We start from the raw sequence: 17,219 nt of genomic DNA on the forward strand, positions 1-17,219 counted from the left end.
TGAAAGGTTGGATTTTTCTCATTTTTTTCAGTGTGAGATGAAGCTGCTTCGCCAAAAGGTGGATTTTTTTCTAACCCTTTTTACAAATCTTTACAAGGGGGCCAGTAATTGTGGAGGGACTGTATATTGTTTATATAGGACACTGTATTTGTACTAAATGGTGGTAAGTTAAGCATGTCCTCTACTGTGAACACCCGTGTAAAATAATCATTAAACTCATTTACTATATAAATTTCAATTTTCAATTATAAGGCCCTTACTATCCTGCAGATGAGTGATTTCAGCTTTTAGAGCTCTTTGGGAGTTAAAATATTGGAAGAAACTTTTAATGTTATCCTTAACCTCCAATGCGATCTTCCTTTCGACATTCCACTTACTGTAGCGAGTCTAATGTTATTTTTTAAGTCAACCTATAGACTTTGATACTCCTGCTTTATTTTGAAATCACTAGCTATGTTCCACCTTATTATCGCCAGCGTACAGTGTGAAATACCCAGTAATACTCACCTCACTACCCACAGTTTACAGTATGGAATACCCAGTAAGACTGACCTCAGTAACTCCAGTTTACAGTGTGGAATACCCAGTCAGACTGACCTCAGTATCTCCAGTTTACAGTGTAAGTCCCCCAGTCCAGCAGAGAGCAGCTTCACTCCTGAGTCCTGCAGGTCATTGTCACTCAGGTCCAGCTCTCTCAGGGGTGAGGAGTTTGATCTGAGAGCTGAAGCCAGCGCCTCACAGCATTCCTCTGTGAGTTCACAACTGTTCAGCCTGAAACAGAAAACACTTTAAGACACAGACATATACACATCCTACACATTAGTAAAATACAAAGCATTACAATAAGCATTTGTTTTCAGTATAATTAGCAGCACAGCTTACACTTCAAAATGAATTATAGTCTGCAGAGTGTTTTGTGCGTCCTGACAATCTGCTGCAGTCATATGATCACTAATTCTGAGTCAGTGCATCTTTGCTCAAAACTAGAGGTAAAAACATTAAGTAGAAGCTACAACCAAAAGTCACAGAATATACAGGAATATATAGGAACACAACAGCAAGATGGACGTGAACCTCCCATAACAGTCAGACCAGTGCTTCCAGTGCAGTCCTTAGCCATCTTTCTGCCAGGTGTCCCTACACTCGACACGTATCACTGAAAGGAGGAGATGTGAACATTCCCAGCAGCTAATGCAGCAGCAACTGGCACTTGGATTCCTGATCCCATGAGTAAAATCCTTTTTCTCCCTGTATTGTTATACCTGGGAACATGTCAAATCACCAATTACATCTGGGTGATATGACGATATTGTCGGTAATGAGCGTAATCAGACAAGTATCCCGGTGTCGATATCTGACAGTGACTAACCGGCGATTATCGTCTTTGCTGGGGAAACGCGCTTAGGCTACATACAAAGCAAGATAACAGAAGGATTCATGATTTGCTTTCAGTTCAGCTTTCTAGCCAAAGATTCTGAAGCAGTTAAAAAGAAACATTGTACAGAATTTCACAAGCATTGTCCCTTGCAGTAACCATGCGTTCACCATTCTTGTAAGTTCAGTATTGTCACATCACCAACTTCTATCTCTGAGTCAGCAGCCAGAATTTCAGTCATTCAAGTGCAGCTTTTGGTGGGAATTTTGAGCTTCCCAACTCAGTTTTTCGTGTCTGAGTCTCAGGCACGGCTTTAAGTGTGTCCCTGACCCGCCGTCTCGGTGGAGGACTGTCTGCTCGCGGTCAGTGAAGTAGTTGGAGCCGCTAATGTTGTTTCAGCTTCCCGAATGAACAAAGCTATTGTGATCTTTTTAAAAGACGTTTCCATGGTTGATGACCTCATAGAAAGTGGTCTCAACATTAAAGATGAATTCATACAGATATTGCCTTTATCAAGCCCGTCAAAAAAAGTTGTTTTATCTAATGTTTCCTCATTTATTAGAAATGAACTACTGTCCAACATTCTGGGCGCTACGGGAAGCTGGTGACCCCGATTAGGATGATTCCTGTCTTTTAGGCGGCAAACATTTATGATTCTTAATGCGCCGCAGGAGGTCCTGGACGTGTCTGTTAAGATCACAGTGGAAGGGAAAGTTTATATGATTTTAACAGCTCTGAGAGTGTGAAGTGTTTTGCGTGGGGTGGTTTTGGGCATGTGTGGCAGGCCTGCCCGCGAGGGGAGCCCCCCCGGGGGAGCGCGAGGACGGGCGCGAGGCCCCGGCGCTGGTGCGGGACACCGAGCACCGCAGGGGCGCCGATACTGTAGTAACGGACTTGGACTCAAACCGTGGGGACTGGGAGGACGAGCCCCCCCCACCCGTAGTCACTGATCCCCCCCCGCTCCCGCTGAGACAGCGGGCTGACAGAGGAGCCCGGCCCGGACGCAGCAGGGCCCGCTGGCGGCGGCGCGGTGAGTGACTCCGCTCCCGCTGAGACAGCGGGCTGACAGAGGAGCCCGGCCCGGACGCAGCAGGGCCCGCTGGCGGCGGCGCGGTGAGTGACTCCGCTCCCGCTGAGACGGCGGGCTGACAGAGGAGCCCGGCCCGGACGCAGCAGGGCCCGCTGGTGGCAGCGCGGTGAGTGACTCCGCTCCCGCTGAGACAGAGGGCTGACAGAGGAGCCCGGCCCGGACGCAGCAGGGCCTGCTGGCGGCGGCGCGGTGAGTGACTCCGCACCTGCTGAGCCCGGCACTGACCCACCTGTAGACACACCGCAGCGGAACATCCCGAGCCTGAGCTGGACCTGCACTTACTGGATTCTGATAAAGATCATGAGGACGTAGAGAGTTTGGCTGATGACTTGGACTCACAGGCCTCCATGGACTCCAGCACCCCTGTAGGTAGGACCAAGGTTTACTCTCTTGAGCAGATTTGTTTCTTTCTGGACAGCACTAAAGGCCAGAGAAAACCTAAGATAGAGTCCTATGTCCCTGATTGGAAACTGTTTTACCTTCATGTACGATGGCGATGAGGAAATTTACTTTGGACGAGCTTGATAAACAGAAGCGGTGCAGATTAAAGAAGCTTCACACCCCCTTGTGGAATTGGAGTGCTGACATTCAGGGACTCCCCATGCCTGTGTTCCCACCTGCCTCTCCCTCCTACTTATGCTGCCATAGCCATATCTGCCGGAGCTTACATACTGCACTCACCTAACTGTTTGCACTGCCTCTAGTCTCCCCTACTTTGGCTAATTGCACATTTTATTTCCCCTACTCCCCCTGGCTGTGCTGCCTGGAGACCCCACATTTTTAAGATATCCTGTCTACCCTGCTGCAGGTCTCCACTATCTGTGAGTCCTTCCGGCCTGCTCACCCTTCTGCCTGTGACATCTTCCCTGTTTACCCTGCTGCCGTACTACTGTTCTCCCTGCCATCTGAAGCAGCTCCAGCACTTGCTGTCATCACCTCCCTGCCCCCCGCTTTGTGACTGAAATGTTAAGATTGGGATAATATGAATTAGGACTTTGCCATCTTGATCATTTGACTTCCTCTGCTGCCCCCTGGAGGATGGGCTCCTCCTTTGAGTCTGGTTAGGGTTAGGGCTTCCTCTGCTGCCCCCTGGAGGATGGGCTCCCCCTTTCAGTCTGGTTAGGGTTAGGGCTTCCTCTGCTGCCCCCTGGAGGATGGGCTCCCCCTTTCAGTCTGGTTAGGGTTAGGGCTTCCTCTGCTGCCCCCTGGAGGATGGGCTCCCCCTTTCAGTCTGGTTAGGGTTAGGGCTTCCTCTGCTGCCCCCTGGAGGATGGGCTCCCCCTTTCAGTCTGGTTAGGGTTAGGGCTTCCTCTGCTGCCCCCTGGAGGATGGGCTCCCCCTTTCAGTCTGGTTAGGGTTAGGGCTTCCTCTGCTGCCCCCTGGAGGATGGGCTCCCCCTTTCAGTCTGGTTAGGGTTAGGGCTTCCTCTGCTGCCCCCTGGAGGATGGGCTCCCCCTTTCAGTCTGGTTAGGGTTAGGGCTTCCTCTGCTGCCCCCTGGAGGATGGGCTCCCCCTTTCAGTCTGGTTAGGGTTAGGGCTTCCTCTGCTGCCCCCTGGAGGATGGGCTCCCCCTTTCAGTCTGGTTAGGGTTAGGGCTTCCTCTGCTGCCCCCTGGAGGATGGGCTCCCCCTTTCAGTCTGGATCCTCCCAAGGATTCTTCTTTCTAAGGTAATTTTCCTTGCCACTGTCCCCTCTGACTTGCTCACTGGGGGCTTTGGGCAGGGATGCTGTAAAGTGCTTTGAGATGATGTAATGTTGTGAAAACACACTATATAAATAAAACTGAACTGAACTGAAATTGCATTCAGTGTTTGGTGGGGGGGGGGACTCAAAATGAGATCTTAACCAGCAACCTTCCGCTCATGGACACAGAGTCCGAGCCCAAAGAGTCACGCACCACACCCAGTATTTACAGAAATGCTTCCTACAGCATCCAGAACTGAAACGAATATGAGTGGTTTTCCCACTATTAATGAAAACTGGACCATTCTGTATGATGCTGTATCTTTGGTTATTTGTTACACAAAGGATGGTCGTGGAAATCTTGTCTTTTTGTTTTTACTACATCACTACCTTCAGTTAATATAAACTAGATTAAAAAGGAACCTTGTTCATAAAAGAGGGGAAATAAATTACATATATACATATTCATTTTATATTTTAGAAAATGTTTATCTATTTCTGCCGGACTAGATGTGTCGTCACATCCTCAGCCAGGTGCAGCTGAGGCCAGCAGAGGGCGCCAGTGAGCAGCCAGAGACAGCAGTCATACGGAAGCTCCCAGCTCTGGGCTCCATCACATGAACGCGCCTGCTGACAATAACACTCACATACCACTTATACACCCTGTGGATAAAGAGCCCTCATTGTTTCTATAGCAGGTTAGGATGCTGTGCCTGTGATCAGAAGGCAGACTGGATGGGAATGGAAACGTAGTAACAAACAAAAAGTGACATTACTACCTTCAGTCATTATAAAGTCTGTAGTCAAGATTAGCTACTGCTATACAAACAGCTATAGCTGTGATTATCAAAATAAAACTCACTTATTAATCCATGAGGAGAAATATAATATATATATTACACATTTCAAACAATATTCATGTATTACTGCCAGACCAGACATGATTTCCCATCCCCACGTCACTTACAGAGCCGTCCTGGAGTTCTTGACCACAGGCAGCAGCCTGCAGTGCTGTTTATCTCGTCTGATGTATTTTTTCAGATCAAACACATCCAGCTCCTCATCTGACATCAGCATCACAAAGGCCAGAGCTGAGTACTGTGCAGGTGAGAGGACATCTGCTGAAATGTTTCCTGAATTCAGGTATCTTTGTACTTCCTCTACTAGAGAATTGTCACCCAGTTCAGTCAGACAGTGGAACAGGTTGATGGTCCTTTCTGGAGATAAATTCTCCTGTATTTTCTCCTTGATGTATTGGGCTATTTCCTTAATGGTATGTGAGCAGGTTTCTGTTGGCCCCAGTAGCCTTTGTAACAGAGTCTTACTGGAGTCTGTTGAGAGGCCCAGGAGGAAGCGGAGGTAGAGGTCCAAGTGTCCATTCTTGCTCTCTAATGCCTGATTCACTGCAGTCTTCAGCAAGTCAGCTGATGAGTTTGACAGAAACACGTATAAAGCAGCGAGATACTCCTGGATGCTCAGATGCACAAAGCAGTACACCTTCTCCTGGTACAACCCATACTCCTCTTTAAAGACTTCTGTGCACACTCCAGAGTAAACTGAAGTTTCAGTGACATCAATGCCATTCTCTGTCAGATCTTGCTCATAAAATATGAGATGGCCTTTCTCAAGGTTGTCAAAAGCAAGATTACCAAGTTTTAAAAGGAATTCCTTGCTGTATTCTTTAAGCTTAGTTTCTTGTTTTTTCATATACTTGTCATTTTTTAAACTTGTCTGAAAGATCAGGAAGTGTGTGTACATTTCAGTCAGAGTCTTTGGAATTTCTCCCCTGTCAGTCTCAATAAAAAACCTCTTAAGCACAGTGGCTGAAATCCAGCAGAACACAGGTATGTGGCACATGATGAAGAGGCTCCTTGATGATTTCACATGTGTGATAATCCTGCTGGCCAGGCTCTGATCCCTAAATCTCCTCCTGAAATACTCCTCCTTCTGGGCATCACTGAACCCTCGTATCTCTTTCACCTGGTGGACACACTTAGCAGGTATCTGATTGGCTGCTGCTGGCCGGGAGGTTATCCAGAGGAGAGCGGATGGGAGCAGATTCCCCTTAATGAGGTTAGTCAACAGCACATCCAGTGACGTTTTCTTTGTGACATCAAACCAGCTCTCATTGTTCTGAAAATCGAAAGGAAGGCGACACTCGTCCAGACCATCAAAGATGAACAAGATTTTGTACATAAACAGCTCAGTGGATTCAAGAGATTTCAGTTCTGGGACAAAGTGGTGAAGCAGTTCAATGAGACTGTATTCACCCTTAATCAAATTCAGGTCCCGGAAAGGAAGAGCAAATATGAAGTGAACATCCTGGTTTGCTTTTCCTTCTGCCCAGTCGAGAATAAATTTCTGCACAGAGACTGTTTTCCCGATACCTGCCACCCCTTTAGTGAGTACAGTTCTGATAGGTGTCTCACGCCCACATAAGGGTTTAAATATATCATTGCACTTGACTGTAGTATCTTCTGTTCGCCTTTTCTTGGATGCTGTTTCAATCTGTCTCACTTCATGTTCATCATTGACTGCTCCAGTCCCACCTTCAGTTATGTAGAGTTCTGTGTAAATCTCATTGAGAAGTGTTGGCTGTCCTTCCTTAGCTTTTCCTTCAAATACACACTCAAATTGCTTCTTAAGTTTACATTTGATTTCCTGCTGATGTTGCAGCATGAGCTGTCCTGAAAAGAAATGAGAGGAAAATGCACTAATTCTCATTGTGATCCTGACCCGTATGAGAGGAAGAATATTTTCCAAAAACACACTTTTTCACACATACATATCCAGATATTTCCCTGTGACTGTGAATGTGAAACTGAAAGTTTTATCAAGCGTATTTTACTGGAACATCGCATACAGGACCGTGAATAAGCCTTAGGCAGCCAAAGGAAATGTTTAAAGCCATTTATCTGGGTAGTAAGTGTATATCTGCTCAGAACCAAAAAAAAACACAAAACCCCTTTTCATTTCCCAAACCTCTCCTCAGAGGCACCACAGCCTGTCCACGAATTTGTTAAATTTCACCACCAGCTCACTTCATTCATTAATTAAATAAGTTTAAAACTCAATGAGATATTGATCAGCCACATGAGGTGTGTTAGTGGTCAAGTAAAAAAATACAGGGATATACTGCACGATTTCTGCAAATATTAAGGTGATGTTGGGAGAGGTTCTGAAATGGCAAACACACTTTGACATACATATTATAGTAGTTCTACACCAACATGAAGACCATTTAAACATCCTTTTCTCTGGCTGCCTAAGACGTTTACACAATATTGTACATGTACATAATATTATAAAGTTCTTACTCTTGTCCAGCAGGTCAGCAAGATCATTATGTTTCATGATCCTCAGGATGTACACTGTGATCTTCAGAGCTACCTCTCTAACACTGGTCGTCTGCATCTGACCATCACAGTCCAGGTCATTGTCCTCCTCCAGCTGAGGCTCAGAGCATTCTGGGTAATTCTGATCTAGGTACCTCACAAACGTCTTCAGTTCCTCCTTTAGGAACTTCATGGCTTTTTCCTCTAGCGACTAAAATAAACAGAGTTAATTATTGCTACTTACACCAAACCTTTTCAGAGTTTCACTTGTGAATCATAGTTTAAAACATATTTTCTTTAAGATGATGAATTTATTATTATGCAGCTGTATAAAATATAAGCTAATTCACATAACAGCCAAGAAAATATATATCAGCAATAAATACAAACCTTCAATATGGATGATAAACCCGATTTATCATGTAGATCTGAACTGCAATCTTCCATTTGGTCTCTGTGAATTAGGCAGAAACATAAAGACCTCAATTCATCTACACAAATGTAACAGAAAGGCTGAAAAGTTCCCCATTAAAATTGCTGTTACTGCAGATAAAGAATAACACTGTGGTATATTACAACACCAATTCCAAAAAGTTGGACATTGTGCAAATTGTAAATAAAAACAGAATGTAATGATATGGAAATCTCATAAACCTGTATTATATTCATAACAAAGAATAGAAAACATATCAGATGTTTAAACTGAGACATTTTGCTATTTCATGAAAAATATTGGCTGATTTTGAATTTCATGACAGCAACGTATCTCAAAAAAGTTGGGACAGGGGCAATAGGAGGCTGGAAAACTTAGTGGTACAAAATCCCAATGTTAAGATCGCCGGTGAACGGGGAAGGTGCACGGACAGGCAGGCAGGCAAGGATCAGGCAGGCCGGTAGAATAAGGGGGTAACGGGGTTTAATCACAGGACTAAGGGAAGGAAACATCAGACGCCAACTAACATGAATGACAGACCGGGAACCAGGGCAAGACATGGACTCAAATAGACAGGACTGATTGAAAATAATCGGACACAGGTGGGTACGATCCGGGAAGCACACGTGGATAATCAGGGGGGCGTGGCACACACGAGGATAATCAGGGGGGCGTGGCACACACGAGGATAATCAGGGGGGCGTGGCACACACGAGGATCGTACGAGCCGGGTATGACAGACCCCCCCCCCTCAGAGGAGGCGACGGACGAGACGAGGGAAACGGGACCTGGAAAAGAAGAACAAAACCATTCAAGGGACACCGGAAACATGACCGAGACACAGAACAGGCACAGAGACAAGAAGTAGGACAAAACCTGACAAAGGACAGGGAGGGCAGACAGACTAGGAAAGGAGACACAGCGGGAACAGGCTGGACAAAAGGACCAGGAGTGAACGGAGGAGGAACAAAGGGACGAGGAAGGGAGACAGGAGAGACAAAGCCGGGAGGAGGAGCAAACGAAGGAGGGAGACAGGCAGGGGAGTAGGGAGAGAAGGAGGGGGAACCAAGGGGAGTCCAAGGGAGCCCCAGCGGGCGACGGGTGGCCGTCAGAGGGGCCGCAGGAGGCCGGAGCCGAAGGGGACCTCAGAGCAGCAGAGGAGGCAGGGCGAGGGACTGATGGAGGGGCCGAGGAGGGAGGTGGAGGGAGACCCAGGGAAGGGGACGAGGGAGCTGGAGGGGACCTAGGCGAGGGCAAGGAGAGGGGGGGAGCCGCAGCAGGCGGTGACGTCCTCCGACGTGCCGGAGTGGAGGGAACCGCAGGCAACTGAGGAGCTGCAGCAGGGGAGTCCGCAGGCGACCAACGAGGCACCAGAGCAGGGAGCAAGACAGGGCGACGAGGCTGCGGAGGGAGACCCGCAGGCAACAGCCAACCCAGAGGGCGAGGACCCGCAGGCGCCGACCAAGCCCCAGCGCAGGCGAGGGAGGGCGAGCCAGGGGGCAGGGTGGAAGGGACCCCAGCCCTGCGTCTGTGTCCTCTCCCCTTACGGGACACAGACATAAGGACCCTTGGTGGGGGTCGAGCTCGCCGGGGCGAGGGCAGAGGAGTCACCAGGATCGGGTCTGGGGCAGTTGGGACCGGCATGGGGCAAGGAACGGGAGTCACAAGGGGCACAGTCACTGGCAGAGGGAGCGCCTCCGGCGTGGGTGCAGGAGCTGCAGGCAGTGGGGGCACCCGCTCAGGAGCTGCAGGCGGAGGGGGCGGCTGCTCGGGCTGCGCAGGCGGCAGCGGAGGCGGTTTCTCGGGCCCCCCCCCGCTACCCCACCCCTCGATAAGGCTCTGCTTTGCTTATCAATGGAGCCGCCTGCTCTGTGAGCGACTGGCCCATGGCCATGCCGGCCTGGGACTCGCGGGTGAGCAGGGAGCGTCAGACGGGGGGGGGGCGCCTATCAGCTTGTTGCCCGCATCCCTGCCCCCCGGCTTCTGTACCAGCTGGTCCCGGGGCCCCCACTAGCCGGGGCGATACTGCTGCCTAAATATGACGAAACATGTCATCATCCTGCACCTGTTCTCCATCCCAGTGGACATAATGTGCATGATGTCATCAGCGTGCGCCACTCCCTCTGGAATGTCCTACTGTATTACAGAATACTAACCGGTTCAAGGATCACCTTTTGTCTGTTAGCCACAGCAGTGAAGGAAGTTGCGCATGCAGTCTCCGCCTGGGTCACATGTGTGTGGAGTTTGCATGTTCTCCCCATGTTGTCGTGGGGTTTCCTCCGGGTACTCCGGTTTCCCCCCACAGTCCAAAAACATGCTGAGGCTAATTGGACTTGCTAAATTGCCCGTAGGTGTGCGTGCGAGAGTCAATGGTGTGTGAGTGTGCCCTGCGATGGGCTGGCCCCCCATCCTGGGTTGTTCCCTGCTTTGTGCCCATTGCTTCCAGGATAGGCTCCGGACCCCCCGCGACCCAGTAGGATAAGCGGTTTGGAAAATGGATGGATGGATGGATGGATGGCCAGACCTTTAAGTTTGACTACAAAGCACCTATGACAGACATCAGCCTTCGCATGATGTCACAACACCATCCCTCACTGATGTGTCTTACCTGGCTCAAGCTATTCAGAACAGCAAAGCCATTAACAGGCTCCCAGTGCCAGAGCCTGCGATGTTTAATGGGGATCCAATTCATTTTATTGAATGGAAGGCATCCTTTATGTACTCATTCAGAGAACAGGTATCTCTTCAGCAGATAAGCTGTATTACCTTAAGAAATATATCAGTGGTTCTGCTCATAAATGTCTTGAGGGCACGTTCTACCGAAGTGATGATGAGGCATGCAAAGATGCTTGGAATAAGCTTGGTCAGCGATATGGTCAGCGATGCGGTCAGTGATACAGTCAGCGATATGGTCAGTGATACGGTCAGTGATATGGTCAGTGATACGGTCAGCCATACGGTCAGCCATACGGTCAGTGATACGGTCAGCCATACGGTCAACCATACGATCAGCGTTACGGTCATCCATAAAGTCAGCGATACGGTCAGCCATACGGTCAGCCATACGGTCAGCCATACGGTCAACCATACGGTCAGCGTTATGGTGATCCATAAAGTCAGCGATACGGTCAGCCACACGGTCAGCCATATGGTCAGTGATACGGTCAGCCATACGGTCAGCGATACGGTCAGCCATATGGTCAACCATACGGTCAGCGTTATGGTGATCCATAAAGTCAGCCATACGGTCAGCCATACGGTCAGCCATACGGTCAACCATACGGTCAGCCACACGGTCAGCCATATGGTCAGGAATACGGTAAGTGATATTGTCAGCCATACGGTCAGCCATATGGTCAGCCATACGGTCAACCATACGGTCAGCCATACGGTCAGCCATACGGTCAACCATACGGTCAGCCACACGGTCAGCCATACGGTCAGCCATACGGTCAGCCATACGGTCAACCATACGGTCAGCCACACGGTCAGCCATACGGTCAGGAATACGGTAAGTGATATTGTCAGCCATACGGTCAGCCATACGGTCAGCCATACGGTCAGCCATATGGTCAGCGATACGGTCAGCCATACGGTGATACGGTCAGCCATACGGTCAACCATACGGTCAGCCATACGGTCAGCCATACGGTCAACCATACGGTCAGCCACACGGTCAGCCATACGGTCAGGAATACGGTAAGTGATATGGTCAGCGATACGGTCAGCCATGCGGTCAGCCATACAGTCAGCCACACGGTCAGCCATACGGTCAGCCATACGGTCAACCATACGGTCAGCCACACGGTCAGCCATACGGTCAGGAATACGGTAAGTGATATGGTCAGCGATACGGTCAGCCATACGGTCAGCCATACGGTGATACGGTCAGCCACACGGTCAGCCATACGGTCAGCCACACGGTCAGCCATACGGTCAGGAATACGGTAAGTGATATGGTCAGCGATACGGTCAGCGATACGGTCAGCCATACGGTAAGCGATACGGTCAGCCATACGGTCAGCCATACGGTCAACCATACGGTCAGCCACACGGTCAGCCATACGGTCAGGAATACGGTAAGTGATATGGTCAGCGATACGGTCAGCCATGCGGTCAGCCATACAGTCAGCCACACGGTCAGCCATACGGTCAGCCATACGGTCAACCATACGGTCAGCCACACGGTCAGCCATACGGTCAGCCACACGGTCAGCCATACGGTCAGGAATACGGTAAGTGATATGGTCAGCGATACGGTCAGCCATACGGTGATACGGTCAGCCATACGGTCAACCATACGGTCAGCCATACGGTCAGCCATACGGTCAACCATACGGTCAGCCACACGGTCAGCCATACGGTCAGGAATACGGTAAGTGATATGGTCAGCGATACGGTCAGCCATGCGGTCAGCCATACAGTCAGCCACACGGTCAGCCATACGGTCAGCCATACGGTCAACCATACGGTCAGCCACACGGTCAGCCATACGGTCAGGAATACGGTAAGTGATATGGTCAGCGATACGGTCAGCCATACGGTCAGCCATACGGTGATACGGTCAGCCACACGGTCAGCCATACGGTCAGCCACACGGTCAGCCATACGGTCAGGAATACGGTAAGTGATATGGTCAGCGATACGGTCAGCGATACGGTCAGCCATACGGTAAGCGATACGGTCAGCGATAAGGTCAGCCATACGGTCAGCCATATGGTCAGCCACACGGTCAGCCATACGGTCAGGAATACGGTAATTGATAAGGTCAGCCATACGGTCAGCGATACGGTCAGCGATACGGTCAGCCATACAGTCAGCCATACGGTCAGCCCTACGGTCAGTGATACGGTCAGTGATACGGTCAGCCATTCATCATCCAAAGGGCATTTCCAGAGAGGCTCTCAAAATGGCCACAAATACGGTCCAAAGATGCCGAAGGGTTACAGACATTTTCTGATTTTTAAATGCCTGTTTGCAAACTATGCCTCATACAAAGGGCCTAGACATACTGAGTGACTGTGGGGAAAATCAAACATTAATTCAGAAGCTACCTGACTAGTTAGCATTGCGCTGGAATCGTCGGGTTACGGTAGCCCTCATGGAAGGTGGCGAATTCCCATCTTTCCAAGACTTTGCCAGATTCATATCAGTTGAGGCAGAAATTGCATGCAATCCTGTCACCTGCCTACATGCACTTCACTCAGTGGATTCACACCAGGATAAAATAATCACAAGGGAACCTAAAAGAAACAGGGCTAATGTTCTCAGCATTCAAGCCACTGTTGGCAGGGATAAAGAGACATCAACTAACGACAGAGTATGGGCTCCATGCATCTGATGCCAGTGTAACAAGCATCAACTCCACAGATGTCCTGATCTTATGAAAACGTCTCCTGAGAACCGAAGTTCATATGTAAAGGACAATAAGCTGAGCTATGCTTGTTTAAAACCAGGTCACTGTGCAAAGGAATGCCGTCGTCGCCATAGCTGTGAGGTACGCAGGAGAAGGCACCCCACTAGTCTTCATGATTACAGCTGTGAGAAGAATGGAAGTAGAGACCAACCTGTGCCTGATATAATCAGAGCTACAAGCAATGTAAGGAAACTACAGCTGCTATGTCACTTAATGCCACCAGTCAAGAACAGTCACATAGCACCTCCATGATTGTACCGGTGTGGGTATCCTGTGTCAAAGATCCAGCAAAGGAACAACTTGCATATGCTTTATTAGACATGCACAGTGACAGCACTTTCACTGACAAAGAGGTGAGCAATGAATTACAAATGGACACTTACCCAGTGCAGCTGAAACTCACCACCATGTTGGGAGAGAATATGGTGATGAAGAGTGAGAGAGAATCAGGACTCTGTGTAAGGGGTTACAACTCATCGGTGCGCAATGCTCTCCCTCCTGCATACACCAAAGACTGCATACCTCTCAATCGTGATCACATTCCAACGCACGAAACTGCTAAACGCTGGACTCACCTTGCTGCAATAACTGATAAGATACCACCCCTTCTCAGCTGTGATGTTTGACTCTTAATTGGGTACAACTGTTCAGGATCGCTAGCGCCTAGACAGGTGATACTAGGTGGAGACAATGAACCATATGCTGTGCTGACAGACTTAGGATGGAGTATCGTTGGCTGCCCAACACCTTAGCTTGATACAACCGCAGAATTCGCCTTAGTCACCGAGCTGTGGTACAGGAGCTGCGTCTAATAACACCAACAGATATACTTCAAGTCCTGGAGTTGGATTTCAAGGATGTCAGAGGAGAGTTTAAGGCAAACTCTCAAAAGGATCTAATTATCCTGGACAGGCTCAAGGAAGGTATAAAGAAAAACTACCAAGGACGTTATGAAATGCCACTTCCTTTTATACAACGGCCACATTTACCTGATAACAGGCAGCTTGCTGAAGTCAGGCTCAGACATTTAGGGCATAAATTCTGCAAGGATGAGAAATATAAACAAGATTACACTGCAAACATGAAGGATATCATTGAGAGAGGTGATGATGAAGAGGTCCATGATTTTGGCACTCATGGTGAACGATGGTTCATTCCCCACCATGGTGTCTACCATCCAAAAAAGCCAGATAAGTTGTGTGTTGTGTTCGACTGCTCTGCAAAGGACAATGGTACCAGCCTAAACGAACATCTACTTCCAGGTTCAGACATGATTAATAATCTAACTGACGTTCTCATAAGGTTCCGGCAGCATCACATTGCTCTGACATGTGACACAGAGAAAATGTTTCATCAGTTCCATGTCAAGGAGAACGACCGCAACTATCTGCGCTTCCTGTGGTGGAAAGATGGAGACATGAGTCCACAGCCAAAAGAATACCGAATGAAGGAACATCTTTTTGGAGCAGTATCGTCTCCTGGTTGTGCAAACTATGGACTTAAACGTTTAGCTAATGAGAGCAGATACTCTCATCCATTAGGGTCCCAGTTTATTGATAAAAACTTCTACGTGGATGATGGAGTCACAAGCATGGAAACTGTGGAGAAGCCATTCAGTTAGCACAGGAGGCAAGAGAGGTATGTGCAAAGGGTGGCCTTCATCTTCACAAGTTTGTGTGAAACACCCATGCTGTTTCACAGAGCACACCCTCATCAGAGCGTGCTACAGATGGTAAGGCAAAGGAAATCACTTTCAATGACAGCCCCCTGGAACGAGCGCTGGGGATTCAGTGGAACACAGAAAGTGATTGCTTTAAGTTTAAGATCACTCTAAAGGAACCACCAATGACACGACGGGGAATACTGTCTACCATTGCTTCTATATTCGATCCTCTTGGGTTCCTTGTTCCATATTTCCTTAAAGGGAAAAGGATCCTCCAGGAAATGTGTCACCAAGGTACTGGCTGGGACGACCCACTGCCAGAGGAGCTGGAGAGCTGGCAAAGGGACCTTGTCAAGTTAAAGACCATGAACATAGATAGATGCTACTTACCTCTCAATTTTGGAAGGGTTGTGAAGAGAGAGTTACCTTAGGGTATGGTCAGTGCTCCTATCCGAGAGTCAAGAATGAGAAAGGAAAGGTCCATTGTGCCCTCATCATAGGAAAGTCCCATGTAGCTCCCACAAAGGTGACCACCATACCAAGGCTAGAATTATCAGCGGCAGTCTCAATTACAGTCAGCAATATGCTTAGAGAAGAGCTTAGCTATTTGAATGTGGAGGAGTTCTTCTGGACTGACTCCAAAGTAGTTCCGGGCTACATAAATAATGATGCATGACTCTTTCACACGTTTGTAGTCAATAGGGTTCAGACATTTCGCCACAGTACAAATCCTCAACAATGGCTTTATGTCTCAACGGAAGAGAATCCAGCAGACACTGCCTCTAGAGGGAAAACCATAAATGAGTTGTTTTCCTCAAATTGGTTTAGTGCTTCTGTGTTCCTCTGGAAACAGGAAATATCGATAATAACAGATGTAGTATTGGGACCTCTAATAGGTGATCCAGAGGTGAGAAGAACTGGAACACTGCATACAGGGGTGTAGTGCTGCTGACCGCTTGTCCAAGTTCTCATCATGGTTGCAGGCTACTAAGGCCATTTCATGCCTTTTGCGAGGAGTTAAAGGAAAAATAAATGGACTCGCTAATGTAAGTGCATTGGAAAGTGCAGGGCGTGTCATGGTCAAACACCTCCGAAAGCAGGTATACGAGCAAGAAATACAGTTACTGAAAAAGGGAGGTCGGCTGCCAGATCATCCCAAGGTGCAGCACCTACAGTAGATGCCTTTTTAGATGCAGATGGCAGAATCAGGGGGGGAGGAAGGCTCAGTCGATCATCCTTCTCCAACTTACTCAGACACCCAGTGATCTTATCAAAAAACCATCATCTGACTAAGCTGATAATTAGTCATTATCATGAAAGAGTAAAACATCAAGGCGAGGGCTTTTCCATCAATGAAATCAGATCCAATGGCTACTGGACTCCTGGAATAAGCAGAGCAGTTGCATCTTTTATCCGACAGTGTGTCACTTGCCAGAGACTCAGAAGACCTCCAGAAGGTCAAAGGATGAGTGACCTTCCAAAGGAAGGTGTAGAGCCCTCCCCACCTTTCTCATAGTGTGGCATGGACTGTTTGGTCCCTTTACCGCTAGAGAGGGAAGAAAGCAGCATAAAAGATATGGTTTGCTTTTCACTTGCTTCTGCTCATGAGCGATCCATAGTGAAATGTTAGAGGATATGTCCACTGGTGCCTTTATAAATGGTCTGAGATATTTCATTGCAATTCGTGGTGCTGTTCGACAAATCCAATGTGATCAAGGCACCAACTTTGTGGGGGCAAAGAACGAATTGAACAAATTGAACAAAGAACTTGACACTCCCAGACTCACCACCTTTCTATCCGAAAACCATTGTGATTTTGTTTTCAACGCACCTCACTCCTGTCACGCCGGAGGTGTGTGGGAGAGCCAGATAAGGACCATAAGGAGTGTGTTGAACTCCACATTATCATTGGCCTCTTGCAGACTCAATGATACTTCTCTGCGAACGTTGTTTTATGAAGTCATGGCTATAGTCAACAGTCGCCCACTTACTGTGGACAACCTGTGCAACCCTGATAGTATGGAACCACTCACAGCCAATCATCTACTTACAATGAAGTCCAACATGGCTCTACCTCCACCAGGGAAGTTTGTTAGGGAGGACCTTTATGGACAAAGGAGGTGGCGCAGAGTACAGTATCTGGCGGAACAATTTTGGAGTCACTGGAAAGGGAGTATCTCCACATTATTATTGCAAGACAGCGTTGGCACACACCGAAGAGAAA

General features: G+C 48.3%; 2 protein-coding genes across 8 annotated transcripts in view; one reads left to right on the top strand and one right to left on the bottom strand.

Annotated features, from left to right (window-relative positions):
• LOC125722471 (NACHT, LRR and PYD domains-containing protein 12-like) overlaps positions 1-17,219 on the top strand; it is a 243,911-nt gene that overhangs the window by 159,425 nt on the left and 67,267 nt on the right. The gene's annotated exons all lie outside the window — the stretch shown is intronic.
• The window catches only part of LOC125722475 (protein NLRC3-like), a 146,668-nt gene that overhangs the window by 20,166 nt on the left and 109,283 nt on the right, over positions 1-17,219 (bottom strand). Inside the window, exons 1-4 of one of the 3 annotated variants that reach the window (XM_048998654.1) lie at positions 12,971-13,188; positions 7,874-7,937; positions 7,466-7,694; positions 5,116-6,835 (exon numbers count right to left, since the gene is read on the bottom strand). In XM_048998654.1, the coding sequence (XP_048854611.1) occupies positions 5,116-6,835; positions 7,466-7,694; positions 7,874-7,930 (2,006 nt within the window). In that variant the 5' untranslated portion in view covers positions 7,931-7,937; positions 12,971-13,188. Of the gene's footprint in view, positions 1-5,115; positions 6,836-7,465; positions 7,695-7,873; positions 7,938-12,970; positions 13,189-17,219 lie in introns of those variants that run through there. The other 2 variants (XM_048998653.1, XM_048998651.1) reach the window with 2 other exon arrangements.

Source organism: Brienomyrus brachyistius, unplaced genomic scaffold (assembly GCF_023856365.1).
Source record: "Brienomyrus brachyistius isolate T26 unplaced genomic scaffold, BBRACH_0.4 scaffold39, whole genome shotgun sequence".
Classification (NCBI taxonomy): Eukaryota; Metazoa; Chordata; class Actinopteri; order Osteoglossiformes; family Mormyridae; genus Brienomyrus; species Brienomyrus brachyistius.